At 40.2% G+C, this 21,659-nt stretch overlaps 1 protein-coding gene across 1 annotated transcript; it reads left to right on the forward strand.

Annotated features, from left to right (window-relative positions):
- Nucleotides 1-11,508: 11,508 nt before the first annotated feature.
- On the forward strand, nt 11,509-17,046 carry LOC309669010 (uncharacterized protein C9orf152; the record flags this gene model as incomplete). Its single annotated transcript, XM_082479582.1, has 2 exons — nt 11,509-11,737; nt 16,475-17,046. The coding sequence occupies 2 exons, from the start codon at nt 11,509-11,511 to the stop codon at nt 17,044-17,046; spliced, it is 801 nt and encodes a 266-aa protein (XP_082335708.1).
- Nucleotides 17,047-21,659: the final 4,613 nt, after the last annotated feature.

Raw genomic sequence — 21,659 nt, forward strand, 5'->3', positions numbered from 1 at the left:
CTTAAAAAAACCTTGATCAACCTAGCCTGGATGTGTCTTTTCAAGCTCCCAAACTTCAGCACAGTCATAATAAAGCTATTTATGCTCATACGCCTAATTTAAACATACTCAGGAAAACACACAACTTGGGCAAAGTTTCTATTCGCAGCGTAGTAATACCCAATTGTGCTGACAAATCAAAATTTCAAGAAGCAACCCTAAGGTTCATAATCCTCCTAATCTTGATTCACACGAGGACACTGGAAAAGCTGGATTCAGGTGCAAACCCCAGCCCCCAGCCTGCCCGATGCTGCAGGCAGAGGGGTCTCCATCCAGAGAAAGGCCATAGCACTCCTTCTTCCAGGATTAAACGCATCCTTAGCGGGACGGGGAAGCAGGACATGTTAGGACAAGCAGCACATAGCTTCAGATAAGAGACAGGACATCAAGAGATGAGACGGAAGATGGGACAAATAGAAAAGGATGAAGGATGCGCTTATGTGAAGCGGAACATGTTAAGACATGCAGCATATACCTTCAGATAAGAGACAGGACAAGATATGAGATGGGACAAACAGAAAGGGATGAAGGATGCGCTTATGCGAAGCAGAGTATGTCAAGACATGCAGTATATAGCTTCAGATAAGAGATAGGACAGGAGATGGGACAAACAGAAAGGGATGAAGGATGCGCTTATGTGAATCGCCGGGCACACGCAGTGCCCGTGTCCCACGGAAGCCTTGGAACACACGAAGCGCTGGGAATGCTTTAGCATCAGCTGCGGGCGGCTGCCGGCTTGCGGGAACCCTCTGCACGGAGCGTAAGAGCTGCATCCTACTGTAAAACGAGGAAAATCTGCATAAACGAGGAAAATCCGCAAAACAAAAACCTTCGCTGGAGGAGAGGGGGGGAGGGACGGGGAGGAAAAGAAACGAGAAAAGCTGCCGGAGAGGAAGGAAGGCCTGTTCTCCGTCTGTGCGAACCATCGCCCGCCCCTTGCAGCTCTCCGGGGCAAACGCCGGGGCTGCCCCGCCGGTCCCCCGGTCCCGCTGACCTGCGCGAAGCCGCCAGAGGCGGCTTCGCGCAGGTCAGCGGGACCGGGGGACCGGCGGGGCAGCCCCGGGCGACCGAGGGAAGGGAGAGGAGGTGGCTCCGGTACCTGCTGTGTGCTGAAATCCCAACCCAAGAAGCAGGGAGCCGCCATGGCGCGGCGGAGCCCGCCTTTACCCCGCGGTCGGGGGCGGGGGGGGGGGGGGGGATTGCAGGCCCGGCCTCCCCGGGCAAGGGAGGCGGCATCCCCGGAGTTAATGAGTGCCGGGATTTGTTAATTAATGAGAGGCCGGGAGTGACCCACTCATCTGGCCCCGAGACGAGTCGTGGAGCGGGGAAGATGGCGGGTTGCTGAGCGCCAGGACCGTACGCGGGAGCTGCTAAACACCGGTAATTACGTGCTAATTAACGCATCGGATCCCCCCTCCTACGGGTTTGCCGATGCCCAAGTGGGTGAGAAAGCACCAGTGTACAGAGACCGCCCGGTAAGCGGAAGCAAAACAAAAACCAAACCAACCAAAACAAACAAACCAAGGCAATTTCAACCCCAAATCCAAAGGATTTCAGCGAATTTTCACATTCCGTTAATATGTAGCAGCCCTGTGGCGGTATCGCACCCCGCCTTTGCACAAACGCACCTCCTCAGTATTCCAATAAATAAATAAATAAATAAATAAAAGGCAGGATTGTTACTTTGGCTGAAGTTTTGTTTTGCGGTTTGCTGCCTTTTTTTTTTTTTTTTTTTTTTTTTTTTTGCAGTTGGGGAGGCTTTAGGGTTTTGCATGACCTGCCATAGCCTGTCACAAGCAAAGTGGAATTGCTTAATCAGAAGGCGGCTCATCTAAAATACGCTTTCCTGCTGCAATCAAGGCTGTATCTTAGCTGAGCCTTAATGAAGTCAAATAGGTTTTGCATGCCCAGGATCTTAAACTGGTTTAAAAGCACAAATACTTAATTTGAAATGCCCTTTAAACTATAAAATATTCCTAAATTTTGTCATATACTGAACATTTAAAACACATTTTCAATATTCCCAGCAATTTCTCAAAGCCCTAACTCCCATAGGTTTATACTTTTAAGATTGCTAGTTATTATTACAAAGAAAAACTTTTAAAAGATTAATCTTGAAGATGCTCAACCTACAATGCAGTCAAACATTCTAATATACTGACTTTTAAACTGATCTTACTCTATCATATCACCTTTGAATATTCTGTATTGAGAGTACCTGTTTAAGAAATGGGACCACAAAGTCTTTAGGTAAGACAGAGTTTAATTTAGAATTGTCTGAAAAATATTTACAATGTGGCAATCCCTTCAGATGCAGCCTGTTGCTGGTCTGCATTTTTAACCCTGCAAATTTATCTGAATACTTTGCAATCAGGAAACACCCCAATGAAGTAAGTGGAAGTACCAGTCCTTTTAAAAATCAAGGTATGTAGAATTGTCATCCAGTGTGTAGTTTGTCTTCTTTAAATCAGGTGGCCACTCGGTAGTGGTGGAATTTCCCTGCCCCTAAGGAGCTCATGCTGGATGGATCTGTCCCGAACAAAGGTCCCACTTAACCAAGAAGAGTTTGTGAAAGGAAATAAAAGTTTTTAAAATGTTACCAAGAACTGTTTCCCTAGTGTAACTCTTAGCAGACAACAAGGGATCAAATAACACACTGAGGCTGCTTTGCCGTTAATTCAGACTGTGGCTGGTGAGCCGGGCAGGAGAGGTTTACTCTGCCCTTTCTCGTGCTGCATATTCCCTATAAACAAGTGACAGATACGGAGGCCGAGGCTTGAAATGCTGCTATTTTCGAAACATAACTACTCACAAAAAGGAAGAGAAACTGAAGTCAGTTCTGAAGAAAGCTATAAAAATGATAAATGACTTCAGAAAAAGAGACATTAGTGGATTTTTATTTTTTTTTTTTAAAGAGGTATTGGTTAGTAGAAAGGAAACTACAGTTTATAAATAAATAAAGCAATCTTTTGAGGATGTAAGAATCAATTATATTCTTCAGCAATCAGATCAGAAGAATAGTCCGAATAGCAAGAAATACTTGGGGCTAGGGCTGGAATAACCACCCTCATGTTATTAGATCTCCTTAAATTAGGAATAAGGCTGCAAAACAATAGCATAGGAGAATTCACTCAAGGACAGAATGGGAACGTTAATCTTGTTACTTTCACTTTTCATGTTTCTCTAGAGAAAATAGGGAAGTTTGGAGAATCATTGCCTTACCCAGTCACGGTGTTACCCATCCTTCCATCAAGGCAGTGTTCTCTCAAATTTAGTTCTTTATGTGTAGAAAATGTGCATTGCTGATGTTCTTTCTGCGTTAAAGTTTATGCTGGCAGATACTACCATAACCTCCAAAATTGTTTCTTGAAAGCAAACGAGGTTTAGCTGCGCAGTTATCAGTGAAGTTGCAGTCATGTACTAATGATGCTTTAGCACTGACAAATCCAGAATTTCCAGAGGGGATGGACAAAATGCCGTTTATAATTGAAATGTCACCACTGCAGATTAACAGCTTGAGGCAGAGCACAGATTAATCACTCAAGACACACAGAGCAGGGTAAAGGGAAAAGTGACTTTATTCCCCTTTTCCTATTAACTAGTTTCTGACCTGATGGAGAAGCAATACTTCCATGCTCTGCTAGGCCTTTGGCTGTTTTGATAAGTTATAACTAGTATGACAATTAATGCTTTTTTTTCTTCTCCCACTGTCAAGTTAACTTCAACTGCACATTCATTTCAATTAATTGCAAAACATAAATTATTTTAACTGCATGCTGTATTCCTACATACTGAGATTTTTCACTTTTTATTCTCACTTTGGGTATCAAAATCTGCTTCTGATCTCAGTTGCACCCTGATATAAACGTAGATTTAACTGCCTTCTTCAGCTTTACACAGGTGAACTCCTTCAAAACCAGTGACAGCCTAACTACCATGCTTCATTATCATCACATCATCTCAGACGTGCCAACAGCTAGGGAACAGATAGACCAGACCTTTGATACAGATGAGGATTACTGTATTGACAGCACTCCAGCTATCCTGATTTATGCTGGCTGCGTAATTTCATGGGATGTGGAAGTACTCACACCTTCACAGGAAGGAACAGAAGGCCATGGGCAACTAGAAAGCTACCAATCCTTTTGCTCCCAGCAGATTTTGGGCATCTAACTAGTTATTTTGAGTAGCACGGCAGCCAAATATTTCTAAGCCCCAAACAGTTATTTCACATTCAGGCACGCGCACAGGCTGGCATAGCAGAAACAATGGGACAAGTAAGAGTCACTGCACATACAGACATCGGTTATGCACGTGCAATACAACCCCGGCAGCCCGTGTTAGACCTAGCACTGTTGGCCTGCCGGCACAATTACCCTTTTCCCGACAAGAAATCTTGTGGGTCTTTAATTAGCCGCAGAAACATTAAACAGAGTAAGCTGGGTCAGAGAAGTGCCAACCTATTTGCCATGTAACCTGACAGTCAGGTGCAATGCTGCTAATTAGGTGGGAGATGTTTACAATGTTAAGCTCCAAGTAACACAACAATAACACATTAACACATCACCTAAAAAAAAAAATATAAATAAATCTCAGCTTGAGCACTAGCCCTACCTGCTGGAAAGGTATCTGAACAATGACAATGCTCTAAAGGTCATTCCCTTTCTACTTAGCATTGCAGGGACTCTGTTATCACAAAATCTCCAGCAATGTTTAACCAAGTACAGATAATATAAAACACCACAGTATCATAAATTAAAAGACGAAATTGCTGTTCTTCTTATTGAGATGGCATTATAACACCAACTGTTTTCCCTTCCCTAAATACACACTTATCTGTTGAAGTTACTTTTGCACATGATTTTGTGGTAACCATTATGTTTGTTCATACCTCCAAATGCTGTGGAGAGTCTCATTATTCACTCTGTAAAAATAAGTACTTGATGTTTAAAAGCAATGGATCGAGGTGACTGTTATCCACTGTAATTTTACTGACGGCGCAGTGAATGGATGAAAGTATGTATAAAGATCCAGCAAATGCCCTATGCATGAGTTCCACAAGCGGAAGCCCAAACCACCGCCGTTTCATGGAGACTGAAGACATAGCTTATTTAGGTATAGTAATTATTCCACAAACTTATTGGTTGATTTAATGCTTGACATGTGCATACTCAAAATCCCAGGTGTGGTACTGCATCAACCAATTAAGGCCCTTTACAGAGCCCTCATGAAGAACTGGTGCAGGATTCCATATAAAAGCATATACGTGCACATGAACAATGGGTAGAAGAAAAGAATTTAAATGATGTCTCAACTACACAAGCTCAATTATACTGTCGGTTTCATAGGTATTGGTCAATTTGAAGCTTTTATTTAATCATGTACATCAAATCCTCCAATTTCACTTCTATCAAATTCAGAAGAACATGTGTTGACTTCAGTGGGTACTGAATCAGGCACTGTGGAATTGTATCTGGTTTTACATACTCTAGTTTTACAGATGTAATTTCATTGACTCAATTAGGCTACTAGTGATTATGAAGTGCAGTACAAATTCCTCATGAGATCTCTGCATGGAAGTGAAGGATGTTTCTGAATAGCAAATTATTTTTAGGATACTTTCCTCCCCTGCACAGATTTCAAGTCCATATTCATTCTCATGATAGTAATAGTACTTAACCATCCTCTTTGGAGGACTATCTTAACTAGACTCATTTGCAAGGCTTATTAAAGTTAACTTATACACCCGGCAGATTTCCTTGAAGATGAATACTGGAGTGGTTTGTATCCTAATGCTCAAAAGCAAATATCTGAGAAACAAGATGTTGTCATCCAGATAAAACTTTTCATTAACAACAGATTAACCAGTTCTTTCATGCTGTACTTGATTCTTATCACACTCCACTTACAGATAAGTGCATTTTATTGATTAAAACCAACCAAAGATAAACTCATTCCTATTCAAACAATGCCTGAAGTGGAAACTAATGAGGGCCAAGCCTTGCACTTTTCAGCACCATCCTGCAAGGATCAAAAATGATTTTGCAATCAAGAATGAATCAAAATCATGTAGTTTGCAGGCGGAAAAATCAAGGCAGAAAATGTATACAGCTTATCCAATTCATTTAAGACCCTGCTTGAAATCCTCCCAGAGTTCTTATATGCGTATTATGTATGTTGGGAGAACAAACAAACACAGACTGCTGTCACTGCCCAGAGCTGTGGCCATCATAACTCTATGGAAAGGAAACACTCTGAGACGTAGCTGGTATAGAAAAGGTATTTAGGTAGCAATACCAGACATGTGAACTCTGCTTATCAGTGACTGGAATCTAAGGCATTGGTGGGATCAAGGAAGCATCAATGAATTCCCAAAATCCTCTGAATAGGACTATACATGAAGGCCATTCGGTTCTCTCATTCTCTACTCATCAACAGTTTTATGAGGTGAAAATGCAGTAGATCTAACCATCTTGTTTGTAACACTAATTTAAGAAACACTAGAACTAAGAAGGAAGGGAAATGGTAAGGAAAGATGCCAGGGTTCATCTGCTTAAAATCTCTTAGCTGGTAAATAACTTCAGTTTCTTCTTAGACTTGCCTCTGCACACTGTCTCTTCTAGAAGGGAATCTCAGAAGTTCCCAGTGGGCAAGGACAGCAGAACTACAAAATGAACAACAACGCCTGACTCTAAGTTTTTGATGCCGATTGTTTACACAGAGGGAGTAATAACACAGACAATCAACAGAGTGAGTGGCCCTCTAACAGAGCAAATTTCAGCATTTTAGTTTATTTTCCACAGCAAGTAACGCTCCAAAGGAAGGTTACTTAATCCTCAGCACCCACAGAGTCAAGACAGAAGTTTTTAAATGCTGCTTATGCCAGGCACAAAACACACATACAGAGCATCTGCTGCATTTAACTCCTCGCAACCAGCATGATTCAATTTGACTTAGATGAAGCCAGTCATTTCGGTGTGACTGCATTTACCGTCCTCAAAATAAAAAATAAAATAAAAAAAAAAACCAAACAGAAAGTGGTTCTGCAAAGGGAACTGGATAGCACCAAATTTCCAACATACGCAAAGGCAGATATGCGAGTATTGAAGGTGAAGCACAGGATGATTGGTACGAAATCCTCAGTGCTACCTTGGCCTCCTTGATTTAAGCCTTTACAGCCACCCAGGCAGAGCACCGGACCAGAGGTGCCAGAGCTCACCCCTGGACTGGAGCAAACTAGAGCTTCCTACAGCTTCTACCTTATTCTGGGCACAGCAGTGTTTTGCAAAACCCCTCCCCATCACTAGGGCTGGATCAGTGGTACCAGATTCAGTCACTTGGGAACCTCAGGGATCTAAGGAATAGAAATTTGGCAAGCCATTTTACGGCTTGTACTAACCAGGCAACCTTTTCAGACCAGCTAAAAAAAAAAAAAAAACCAACATTCCTGATTAATTTTTGATATAGGTTGATAAAGGTATATGTTGACATATACCTACATGCACACACACTGCCTAATTTTATTTGCATAAAGACCCCAAAGGAAAAAAGGGGAAAAAAGAATACTCTCAAGGAATTGTGAAGGTGGACTACGTAAAACCCAAGCTCACCAAACCTTCAGAGGGACGTGAAGGACAGCGAGGCCACCCTCCCTTTGACACACTTGAGCCCTTTATGTCTGAAAAACACATGAAAGGTCAGGTCAGAAGAAACCTCTTAAGATCATACTGAAAACTTGCATCGTAGGCTGCTTCATCTCATTAGCATGGACATGCAGAGAGCACCAAAAAATAACCTTACATCATCAGAAAGTCCTGTGCTCTCACTACTTAACCAATCCCTAACTGTGGCATGCTTTCAGGTTGTGCTTTCAAATAATAGAAATATATGTGCTCTTATCAAAAATGTCAATAAATAGTAAACAATTACTACTGATTCTACTAATACCGTCTGGAACCCAAATAATAGCAGCCACCCCCTTCCTACCTTTCTTTTTATTATTACATTTTCTAACAATAAAATTGTCACTTTCTAACACTTCAAGACAGCATTTAAATTAAAAAAAAAAAAAAAAAGACACTATAGAAAGCTAGAGAAAGGGGATTATCACAGTAACTTTGATTTTCCTTCTCAGTGCCAGTTAAAATCTACGGATATTTGTATTCTACCTTGGTAACCTGCATGAACAGTGTTGGACATATCTATAATTCTGCACATGAACAATGTGAATAATCATGTATACCTCTGGTCCCAGGTGTACAGTAAAATCCAGTGTTACACGAAGCGCATTCAGTCAGTTAACCATTATGAGCACTTTTAATTATATTTAAATCAACAATTATTCCTAGAAGGTCCTCCAAACAATTTTTTAACAGAAAACTAATTTACTACTCACAAATTAATTAGTATAAGATAAAATTAGTTGCATCTTTTTAAATGAGATTTTGCAACCAAGGTCAAGGGCAGTAAACACCTACTTCAAGTTATAAAAGCCATTGCTTTTGGATTACTAAGCATTCTCAAATTTTTTTGCCTCAAGGAAACAAAAAATTGCTTCCATTGTGTGATGGAAGAACAGACTTAAGGGAAATATGGCACTTCAGACTTCAGTGGGTAATCAAAAGAAAATCACTCATAGATGATGTTTTTGACAGGAGTTTGTTCAATTAAAGACAGACAAGTTTTTACACAAACCTAATCATGGCAATAAATTTTCAGAACCCATAGTATTGTTAGGAAATATGTGTACTGGCGCTAGGAGATGGCTTGATTGCTTATATTCCTCAGCAACCTACCAGCCAAATGGGGGCCTCTAACATTTTAGGGCTAAGGCAAAGATAGACATACCACTCCAATAGTGCCACCTGCTGCGTATTTTAAAAGTATACAGTGGTCCGCAGATCCAAGTAACTCAATTTAGAGAAGACTGAACGATTGACTGATTTAAACAGAAGTCATAATTTTGTGTGTACGTATGACAATGCAAAAAATGTAATTATTTTTTTTAGTAGTAATACCTAAACAGGCTAGGGGTGCAAAGGCAGTGGTTCCACTATGGTATAAGAACAGAACCCACAGGTAATCTATTTCCAAGTTTATGTCAGCAGCATAACAAGGATTAGTTACATCAGCTCACTACACACCAAAACCAAAATTAACCCTATGTACTTTGTGATATCACGTAGATTAGACCTGAAACTCATTTTATGAATCATATCCTGGTTGTAAATTATTCACAAAACACACACAGGTGTGGGGGTGTGTGTGTGTGCATATATACTACACGCATGCCTTGACAGCAAAGCATATACACACAAACACATATATACACACCTCTTGAGACTGATTTAAGATGCCCTCTTCACAACCTTTCCCTGAAAAGGAAACAAACAGCAATGTATATGGGATTGACTCAGCAAAAGAAAAGCTAACCCTGTTCCTGGTTCCAGCGATCTGCTGTGCCACCTGGACTTATGTACTTCATTCCACTGGGAATCTCTATTCTTTCCCGTTTCTGGTTTTGCTGCTTACCCGTGCAACTGTTTGGGAAGAGACTGCATTGTATTATCCATTTGTGTAGCTAAGTGTGACGGTTCTTCCATGATCCTGAGGGAATGGTACAGTACAAATAATAATAATAATAATAATAATAATTTCTGATCAGATACAAAATCAATATACTTTAAACGCTCTTCTAATGAGAAGTTAACTGTACATCTTTTAAGACAGAGCCTACATTTCATGTTCAAGGATGCCATCCTGATAATTCGTTCTGCCACACATAGTCAGGTTGCACAAGTCACTTCCACAGGAGGTCAGCGAGTCAAATAGTGTGACTGGAATTTTAAAAAGGTTGGGTAACTTTTATGACCATTAATAATGTTTGTATTGAATGCCAGCTCAAACTGTAATGAGGTTAATTAAATCTCCTGCCCCAATGTATAAACCAACTGCCTGAAGGTCCAGAGGAGGACTCCATGTGCCAACAACTCAGAACACTGAACAAACAAGGCAATTGAGGTACTCCTTTCTACGGAGCACTAGGTGTTCGTCACTACTGAAGACAGGGTATCAAAGTAGGTCTATCAAAGCCTTGATGCACCAGAACAACCCTAACATGACACGTGCTTTCTCCAGGGTCAAGAGAGAAGCTGGTTGAAGAGCATCCGCAGTGTCCGACAAAGTATTGTGTTTACTGTTCTGTCCGTGGCTAAGGCAGAAAAAGACTGCAGTTAACGGCAAGAAACACGATTTGCAAGACACAAGCATATTGGGAAGGCAAAAGCAATTATTAATAAGCAAATTACAGCAGACTTACACAAGAGCCTGCTGAGCCTTAGCACAACGCTGTGCGCTGCATAACTAGAGTCTTGTCACCTGTGTATGCACAATTTCCAAAGGGATTCTTAAGATCTGCAGGATTTGAGCCTGATTCAGTAAATCATTTATGTGATGATTTGCACCATAATTTCTGGCAGTAACTGGAAAAATACAGCACAACAGCATTCTTTGCACACACTGCCCTTTCACACAGTTTTTAGGCAATGTTTTTCACTACAAGGAACCTAGCAAATGCACAATTATATTAAAACTACTGTTTTAACTGCACTTTTTTTTCCACATACTACTTACTCTTTTGGGCCCTTGCAACAGTATCAGATGGAATTATTTCAGGGACAGAAACTTACAGTTCATAGTCTTGTATTTTATTTGATATGATCAAAAGCCATGTATTTTTAAAATGTTTGCCTCGTTATTAGATAATACTATAACATGCGTGATAAGTTTTAAAATGTGGCGTACCACGCTTTTGAAGAGTTTGTTCAGCTCTCAGTAAGGAAATGATTACTTCTATCTTTTATTTTATTATATAGAAAGGTGGAAAAAGTGAACAAGTCGGAGTAAGGCACTCACATCCCCAGCCTCTCCCTTCCAAGTGCTGTTGGCACACACTGTTTTGATTCTGCACCCAGGCCTGAATACTTTTAACACATTCTTAAAAGGGAGCAATAAGCACGGGAGGGTTAAGGAAGGGAGAGCGGAGGGGAAAAGACACAAAATGCATGGAAAGAAACCTCAAGAAAGATTTCCTTGGTGGAACTACTGTCTGGGGCAGGTCACCATGACAGCATCCCTTTAAGAATTAACATTACCACATAAACCAGTATTACCCAGCCCTTTGTGCACCTGACTCTGTTCAATGAGGTTTTGTATTTCACTGTTTTTTTTGGCAAAGCTTCATACGCTCGCAACCTTAAGTCAACATTAAATCCAACCATCCAGTTACAGTCATGAACTCGGTACGCAGTAGCTCCAGATGCACCGCAGTAAAACAAGCTGACTGAAATCCACAACTTCAGAGTGGACCACGCAACTTCTGAAAGAAGTCACCATACTTAGAAAAAAGTTACTTGTTCATTTAGGAAGATTTCAGGTGCTTCATACTCGATTTGCTTTTTTGCCAACACAATGAAGGAAATGTCCTGCTTCTGCATGACTTTTTCTTCCTTGTTGGAACAGATGGTGAAGGCTTACAAATACATGACTGGTATTTTTTCAGTGACTCACACCTCAGAGCAACAGGCTTCAGATCGTGATAAGCAGCCAACCAAGATGGATGTAAGCTTGCTTGAGGAGCAGTACGACCATATAAAACAGAAGCAAAAACTGCAATCACACATTATTGTATTTAAAACAGGTATGCTTATATTTATAGGCAACAAAGCAAATGTAGATGTAAAGACTATCGCTTTAACTCTTGAATAACTCCTAGCTTTCTTCTTTTTATGCTCAGCTTCGAGAGAGGTACTAAGTGAATTCCTTTTCTGTCACTTTGGTTTTTTGTTCATTTCACTGGAAGATGGTTTTATGTTTATATCAATTAGCTTCACAGAAGTGAAACACTAACATGAATTTGAAACAGATTAATGTATTTGAGATAAGGTTTTACAGGTTCCGTGTCAGCAAAGTAGAATTCTAAACATAAATGGCAACTCTTACAGGAGCCAGGTACTTCATGCCTATCATCAGTGTATTTGTGCAATGTATTCTGTAACGTTTCTACTCTCATGAACGCTTCCATCAGAACAAGCAATTCTGGGTCTTCTGTCTCTTTTTTCCTTCTTTATCTGTGTAAAGAAATGTGTTCTACAAGACTACAGGAAGCAATAGCAAGTATCAAGTGACTACCACCAGACCGGTTTTTGTTAAAAAATAACTTATACTAAGAGTCATAGTGGGTAGCTAAGATAAAAGCTTTGAACAAGAGGTTCTGTTGTGAAAGTGTTTTCACTGCATATTGCTTGGAAAGTATGCAAATAGAAAAACAAGTAACAATATGTATCACTCATCTACCAGTTATGTCAGACAGATTAAGAAATGTTTGAATATTTTAAAGTTTTTAGTTAGACTACTGCTTACAATATTACAATGATATATTTTCATTTACTTTCCAAGCTAAAACAATATTGAGAATACTAAGTCAATTAATGAGGTTGTCTTCTGAAAAACATGCTTCATTCACCTCTCATATTAGTATTTAACTTAAGTTCTGCATTTGTTGAGCTATTTCCTTCTTTACATTTTCCTCTACATTTTTCAGCAGTTCTAGATTTTGGCTGTGTCAGACTTTAACATCAAAACAACTGAAAAAACACATAATTATCAGCTATACAACTAACTCACTTCTTCAGTATTCTTTCATCCAAATGCCTAGAAACTCTTGTGTTAAAAGGATCTACACCTCTGTTAGGAGGAAAAAGATAGATATAGATATATACACACAAGCTGATTTTATCAGGTATGAAAAGGCAACTAACTTGAAGACAAAACAGCCCATCTAATCAGCTATAGAAAAATAAGTTAGTTAAAGAAAGGAAGCAGAAATCTGTATTCAGGTTAAATCCAAACGAAGCTTCAGATACAATGAATTTAATCAGAGCAGATTTTTTGCAAGGACACCACTTGAAGATTAAATAAAAGGCATAAGAAAGTAGGACTGTGCAGTTTCTGCACAGTTTAAAATTTAGCAGGGCTGGAAGTTAACATACAAATATTTTCATATACATACACATAACACAAAACATTCACAAAACCAAATAACCTACTGCACTGAACTTCTATCTTTAAACAACCCGCGTGAAAAGGATTAACGTTACTGTTAGAAGCAGTTAAAGTTTGGGGGGGGTTGTTATGCCGAGTTTTCAATGTCCTGAAAGTTGATCTTGTACATTCCTATGGTTTGGAAGCGGTGAAAGCTTACATAGCTCAGCACTTTGAACCTGTTCTATGCATCAGTTTCCAAGAGCATGTCGAGCAGAAACGAACACTGCCATATCAGGATAGCTTGTTGCCCTACACTCCTTAAGTTACAAGCTTAAACTATCCAGAAATTCCAGCTAGTACCAAAAGGCAGTCCACACACGTATCAGTATTTTGTACCGGCAGCAAACTGTTTCCCTACCAAGAGGGTAAGATCATGGCTGGGCGGCGAAGGGGACAACGACAGCCCCACCACAAGCCCACATGTACACACAAACCTCAGAGGCTAGACACAAAAACCTCATGAGATTCAAACTTCATGGAAGAGGGGCACCTTCAGTCCCTCATGGTCTTAAAAATCCCTGCCAAAGGTCTTTGTTCTAACTAGTAAAACCCTAAATTGTTCCTGCCTGACAGACCAGATGACCTTCCACGATACCACAGGGGTTTTGAGCATTTCAGGTTTATTGCACCACAGTTGGAATGGTAACTCCAAGTTTCCTTGAGGACTTTTAGCCTTGTATGTCACTACCTGTTTGCCAGAGTCATGAAATTGTGGACCTTTAAACAGAACTTAAGATTCTCTAACTTTTCTAGGTTTTTGACCGGTGGGTTAGTAACTGAGAAGTCACCTGAAAACAACTTTCTTCTGTTCCTTCCCTAATACACACAGCCACGTTCATGCTTCTGCCTGTTCCTGATTATCTGAGAACAAAGAGCATGACAAGGTTTGAAAGTTGCCAGCTAGGGAATAATACAGTAGTGTATTCATTATTTATTGGCTAAGAAGCTGAAAAACAGTATTTACTTTAGGAATTAAATGAGAGCATTCAGTGCATGCAGTCATAACAGAATAAACACTGGGGCTCTGACTGCAGAAATCTCTTCCAAGAATTTCCCAAGGTAACCTGAAATAAGATTAACTTTTGTCACTCCAGAACCTTAAAAGTATCTACCTATGATGATAGCACATGAAAAAGGCCAAACAGTAAACAACCCTGCAACATGGCTATTATGCACATCTTAAAAAAAAAAATAAAAAAAGGAAAAATAATCAGACCAAAGATCTGTCTAATTAAAGCTCTCTTTAGAAGTTTAGAGAGTGCTGAATGTGTGTTAATTCAGTACATAGTGGTTCGGGATTCTCACATTTCTATCAGAAGTCATTGCTCAATTTTGTGTGCTGCACCTGTAGCCAAGGAATCAAATCAAACCTGAACTCAGAACCAGTCCAGACTATTAAAACTGGACTAGATGCCTTACTTTGAAACCTCTGATCGGCTCAAGCCAAATCATAATTCTTCTGACGACCTTCTTCATAAGGTTAAAGACAAAACCTGATGTTGCCTATCAATGCCAGTTCAGCCAAGAGTGCAATTACCTCCACAAGAACATGCAAAGCTGCATCACCTCAGTCTCTCAGTTCTTTCTCTCCTGCTTTTTCTCTCACATATGGAGAACAAGCCCCAATTTTTGTAGCTTGATGATATACTGTGCTGTTCTGCAGAACACACAGGGCTCTGTCTTGCAAGTAGACTTTTTGTAGACACCCAAGCTCAGCTTTATTTCCTGGACGAAGTCTAGTCATAACTTTGATTCTCACTGTTACATGACAGAAAACTGTGTGTTCCTATCTCTATGAATGGTTTCACCCCAGGAAATTCTGTTAGCATACTTCACTGTATAGACATATGCACAAACACATCTATATCTCTAAGCTCTGCATGTGCTTTAGACTCCTTTGTCCTGGTAACACCGCAGGAGAGCAGAAGATACGGACTGACTCGGTTCTCACTTCCAGACCCAGGCTGCAAAGCAGCTCTTATCAGATCAACCCTACATGGGCAACCCAGAAAAAAGTCTGTGATACCACGCTGGTGGTGTTGCTTCAGCGATGGGAGCCAAAGACAGCAGTGAAAGCCCCTCCTTAGCTGAAGCCCTGTTGTACAGGTTCGTTTACTGCCAGCAAGTCAGCTGGGTCTGACATCTTCAAATATTTCCTTGTCACAATGGTATGAAAGACAGTTATAAAGGGGGAGTTGCGCTGTTGCTTTTTTTAAAAGGCAGCATCCCATTGAAACCAGCTTCATTTCAAATTCAGAGTTACAATTGTTTTAAAATGGCTATTCACTTACTCTGTTTCAGAACATAATCAGCACTCCTCTATGGCTACTTTTTTCACTTTAATATGCTTCATAACTTATATCGCAACAGACACAGTTCCTATAACTCAACCCTGTAAATAAGGTCAGCATTCTGTAAAATTCCTACTTTAAAATATATTTATACTAACTGAAGTGTATTTCATTAGTAGTTGCAATGTCAACAGCACTGTTTATCTTTAGTGTAATGGTTCAGTTTCTATTAATTTTCAAGGCACAGAAAGCCCATCGTGTTCAGTGATTTGATGGCTGCTAGGTGTAATTAAAGTAGCATTAGCATTTCTATTCTTAATTTCTTATACATTTCTAACAGTAACTTTCACACTGACCAGATTCTCTCCCACTGTTACAGCTACTCTATACCATTCATGGAGCAAGCAGATTTTTCCTCTAAGCAATCATTCAGGCAACACTAGTGCTTTAAGCTATTTACTTTACACCGTTTACTGACTACAATAGTAAAATCGCAGTAAAATATAAAAATACAAGCCTATATGTTAATGATCTCTCATTAAGAAAAGGAAGAAAGAAATTCACAATTTGTTTCATCTAGAAGCGGTCAGGGTATTTTTAAGTTGTGAATACAAACTTCAAACAGTATCAAGCAGAACATTTTTGTCTTTCAAATCACAGCACCTACCAACACACACAGCAAGTCCCTGCTCACTTTACGAATTTTTGCTTACAAGCAATTAATTACTGAAAGTCAATTCTCAATCTGTGTTGTTAATGAGTCTTAGAGTACCAGTTAGATCAATATTGACTTGATAAATCTCCATTTTCATTTGACTAACCCTAGGGTACCATTTATATCCTCAGAACTGCAAAACCAAGCATGAAATATTTCTACTCCATAACATGGCATCAAAAGAACTTGCACTCCTCTCAGCCAGAGATGGAAAGAATACACATAAACTCATCTGTTAAAGCTCTTCAGTTGAGTTTGTGCCACAGAAATTACACGGGTAATTTTTGCCACCGTAGTAACCTGCATACATGCATTTCTCTTGTAGGTGAACATGAATCTGCCCTCCCAGAATCAATGGTCAATGCTGTTTTAATTAATAAAAAAGTTAGAAGATCAAAGTCATTTACCGAATGTGTTCCTGTCAGAAAGGTCAGACTGGAGATGACCAGCAGTGGCAACGTAGAAGACAACTCACCATGGCGTACCCACCTGGGAATCCACCGCCTGGTGCAAGCCCCTTGTCACGGGGTTCCCTGGGATCTTCCCCACTGCAAGAACAGACCATGCAGTTTTGACAATCAGAGACTGATTTCAAAGGGAAATGGCACACTGCAACCCAAGGAATTAGAAGGAGCAAGTGAACTATCAGCACTCAGTCATCTGGGAAGTTCAAGCACGTTGAACAGTTTCAGCAAAGAGAATGGCTGCAACACTGCAAGTGCCTGCCAAAAGCCTCCACTGAAATCAGCCGCTTCAGCAGTCTGGACACATCAACAGGCTGCTTCTACACAATGCATGCCTGCCTGCAACAAACTGAACTTTTACCCTTTCCCTAATAAAAAAGGGCCCAGAATTTCCGAAGCAGCAAGGAGGCTTGGATTATACGTCTCACAATAAAGACCTTCAGTAATACATAAAACTTAAGTCAAAAACCTCACTGAAAGTTAAAATAGCAAATGTCTTCCTGGTTACACTGACCGACCTGTTGAAGGTCTACTACTTTTATTAGCCAAGGAAGAACCTTACTATACAATCCATTGTTTTACAGTACAGTGTAAAATGAGATGTTTTCATGAAGGCGCTGGGCTGCAATGACAGATTCTCACTTCTGTCATTTGAGATATAGGAGAAATTTTATCCTTCTCCCCTCCGCCCCTACTTGCAGGTTACTGATTTTAGAAGCAAAGATTTTATCACAGAAATATTTGAAAGAGCTATAGCAAAGACTAGTAGAACTACTGATGAAGCAAGTAGGCTAAGTTTCAGTATGGTATGATTTAATTAGGCAATAAGTAACAAATGAAACAGTATTGAAGGTGATTGGTATACTTAACGTGTGATTTCATCGTTCACTTTCCTCAAAAAAAGATATTAACGATACTCTGTTGTGTGTATTTGTAAAATAAATGAATAAAACCTTTGCTCATTTCTGTTATTGTTTTAATGGACTTAGTAAATGTCAACTTTTTCTTATCTATAAATTCTATAATAACATATTGTTGGTTCCCATATATCCCCAGTATTTCAGTAGAAAACAGAAGTCTGAAATAATCACTTAGCTCCTCAATACCCTATATCAACGTACCTTCCTTATGAGAAGTACAATGCATCTTTCTGCAGTTACAACTGTAAGCGCACAAAGGTGATATAACCATTTCAATTACAGAAATATTATCATAGTAGTACAACTATTTTTTCATAGAATCATAGAATGGTTTAAGTCAGAAAGGAACTTGAAGATCATCTAATTCCAACTCCCCTGCCATGGACAGAGACACCTCCCACCAGACCAGGTTGCCCAAGGCCATGTCCAGCCTGGCCTTGAACACCTCCAGGAATGGGGCTTCAACAACCTCTCTGGGCAACCTGTTCCAGTGCCTCACCACCCTCAAAGTGAAAAACTTCTTCCTAATGTTCAATCTGAACCTGCCCTCTTCCAGTTTAAAGCCATTCCCCCTCATCCTATCGCTACATGCCCTAGTAAAAAGTCCTTCCCCAGCTCTCCTGTAGGCCCCCTTTAGGTACTGGAAGACCACAATAAGATCTCCCCAGAGCCTTCTCTTCTCCAGGCTGAACAGCCCCAACTCCTTCAGCCTCTCCTCATAGGAGAGGTGCTCCAGCCCTCGGATCATCCTCGTGGCTCTCCTCTGGACACACTCCAGCAGGTCCATGTCCTTCTTATGTTGGGGACTCCAGAGCTGGATGCAGTACTCCAGGTGGGGTCTCATGAGAGTGGAGTAGAGGGGCAGAATCACCTCCTTTGACCTGCTGGCCACACTTCTCCTGATGCAGCCCAGGATACAGTTGGCCTCCTGGGCTGCGATCGCACATTGCCGGCTCATGTTGAGCTTCTCGTCAATCAGCACCCCCAGGTCCTTCTCCTCAGGGCTGCTCTCCAGCCATTCCCTGCCGAGTCTGTATTTGTGCTTGGGATTGCCCTGACCCAGATGTAAGACCTTGCCCTTGGCCTTGTTGAACTGCATGAGGTTGGCTTAGCGTCCATAGGGTTTAACAACCTGTCCATAGGGTTTAACAATTTCTCTTGTGGCACAATTGCACCACAAACCTGTGCAAGTTTTTAAAAGTAGCTATTTCTGATCTCTCCTCCTGCAAGATCTTTAGAGGAAGGAGACCCTCTTTTGCAGGTACTTTTCAATGACAAAAACACAAGCTACGTATCTCCCACTTCTGGCTGTAAGTATTCAGACAGGTCTCCTTCTCAAATGTAAGCTTCAGAAAAATTTGAGACTTGAAATGTCTCCCCATTCCATGACGACATTAATTTCAAGCTATACACCTGGCAGCCACTGGCTCTTCTGAAGCATTCCATATCTACCTGAGCTCTGAAAGGATAGCAAAATGAGGATCAGGTGGATAGCCCACAAAGCTCTTCAAGATCCCTGCGAACTGTCTGCAAGCACACACCCCCAGTTACCACCGCTGTCTCAAAATCACACCATCCACACACAAACAAAGAATGAGCGAAAAAAAAAAGATGCCAAAGATGCTCAGCTGTGGTTTATGTCCTTCTAAACACAAACTTTTCTCAGCACAAACTTATAAGGGGATGGTTTATCTTGGAAACAGAGTTAATACCAATGTGCAAATAAAATCCTATTGTCAAAGAGAGAGCAGTGTTATCCATTTCTAAGAGAAACTACCATTTTCTTTGCATCCAACACAACTTCAAACCATTAATCCTTCAAACAATTCCACTGACTTTTGTTGTGTTTGGAGGAGGATACTACATCTGGAGATGTTTGCACAGATCAGTCAGAGCCTACACTTCCGTTGCAGGAGATTCACAGCTGTAAGCATATCACAGTACTTTGTTAGGTCCACAAAAATAGAAAAAATATCTTGGAATATAATGCTATTTCAATCCCTCTGGCCAAACATCATTTTCTCTATGCCACTCAATAGTTTCAGACCCAAACTCTATTGTATCCCATGCCAATCCAGCCACCACCAGCAGGCAGGCACCTGTCTCTTAAATATATAGCAGTAGCTATTACTAATAGCAATGAGTACACCACAGTAACTCCTGAAAAATTTTCTGCTCATACTCGGTAAAAGCAGTAAAATGGAGACATAGGTTTGGAAAGAGGTGTTCATTGTGATTTTTCAGGTTTTCAATTAACTGACCCGCCCAGATCAGTTTCCACCTCAAATGCTGATTTCTAGTTCTGGGTAGACATGAGACATTAATAATCATAGATACTTTTTTTTTTTCTTCACAATGGTTACAGTATTTAAAGAAACATTAGAAAGAAAACAAACAAACAAAAAAGATAAAACAGATATGTGTAATAGGTATAGGAATAATAGGGAGAAAATACTGGATAACAACCAGCCCATATGAAACAAGAAACTACCTGGAGGGAAATATCAAATAATAATGAATTTTTCTTAAGTATGTGGTACACATTAGCTTTCTATTTACTTATCTCGCTGATTACAGCATATACTGATTTGTACTATCATTACACTGGAGTGTTATTTCTGTTGTATCTCCAAGTCTGTAGATGACAAAACTGAAGGAATAACTAAAAGAAAAATCCTATGTTAGCAAGAAGGCACTATTAAAACTATTCAAAAATTAATTCAAGATCATTTTGCCTAGATACTTGCAATGATACACTCGAGAACATTTCAGTGAATGCAACTTAAACTTTTAAATCAGTATCACAGAAAGTTTATAACCTTACCTAGCCACTTACCTACTCTATAAACCCCTTTGAACTAAATTAGTGATATTTTCTGCAAACACTTTTAAATTGATTTTAAAGTGCTTTGAAATAGTTATCTTAATTAAACACGGACCTTGAATACCTTGATTTAAAACTCAGTGCAGGATTATTCATGTACTAAGTAACTAACTCCTTTGTAAGAACTTTCATACAAACACTTTGTCCTTTCCAGAAGCTTCTCTAGCACATTACTGCACTTTGTACTGACTGGAACTTATTTAGAAAAGGTATTTTGCCTTCGGAGAAGTCTTTCAATTTAATTTCCAAGGACATTAAAGAAGAAGAACAATTTCAGTAAATTTTGATTTGATAGTGGAGTAGTTTTAGTTATGAGAAAAGTTGCTATGCTTTCATTTCAAGACACTTAAATATCACACAGGCACATTGTCTAATAAGAAAATTAACTTTTTTTTCCTATGCATCTGATTTAAAAAACACATTACTGTTAGCTTCTCCATGTCTAGAGATCATGGGACAGTAACTTTAATCACTGTTACCATAGCTTCAGCTAAGTTTCAAGCACTCAACTCAAGACAGCCATAAAAGCAAGTTTACTCTTATTTTATCAGCAGGCAAACTTGACTGAATTATGCACGTAGGGACACCTGGAATCCTGAAATTCTAGTTGTGTCTTGTTAACAAGCTTATGATACCTGCGGGGCTCCCATTTCTAGAGCTGCAGTATGCAGCACCCCCACTTAGTCTGCACGACTGCCTAAAGAAAATGTTTTACAGGACAGTCCTGCAGGCCCATCCATTCTGGAATAAATACTCTAGTGCAATGTTTTCAGTCACACATCAGAGGAGTTAGAAGAAAATCCCTTTTCTGCTGGGACAGCAGGCCACATGAAAGAATTAACCCACAGGAGTTAATTATTTCTGGTGTAACCCATTAAAAGAACACCTGTCTTTTACAGGCACCAAAAAGATTCCAGGAACAAGCCCCAACCCTTTGAGGGCCTCGCATACAAATCCAACATTGAGCAGCCTACATTGTACAGCCAAGCCTCTGTGTGGCCACATAACCTGCCCCACTCTGGGGCATTATGGGGACTAGAAGTGACACTCCACCACCACCTCAGCATGAGGTGGTGTTTAGTATCAGATTTTACACACACACACACACACACACACACGGTGTATTCTTCCAGAACAGTCTCTGCACCCAGGTTACCTTTAAATAGCACCACAACCGGGCAAGAACCCACCCACCACCCCCGAAGGGGAAATAGAAGCCCACACACAAATGCTCACCCTGAA

The sequence above is a fragment of the Vanellus vanellus genome (assembly GCF_965231255.1).
Source record: "Vanellus vanellus genome assembly, chromosome: 2".
NCBI lineage: Eukaryota > Metazoa > Chordata > Aves > Charadriiformes > Charadriidae > Vanellus > Vanellus vanellus.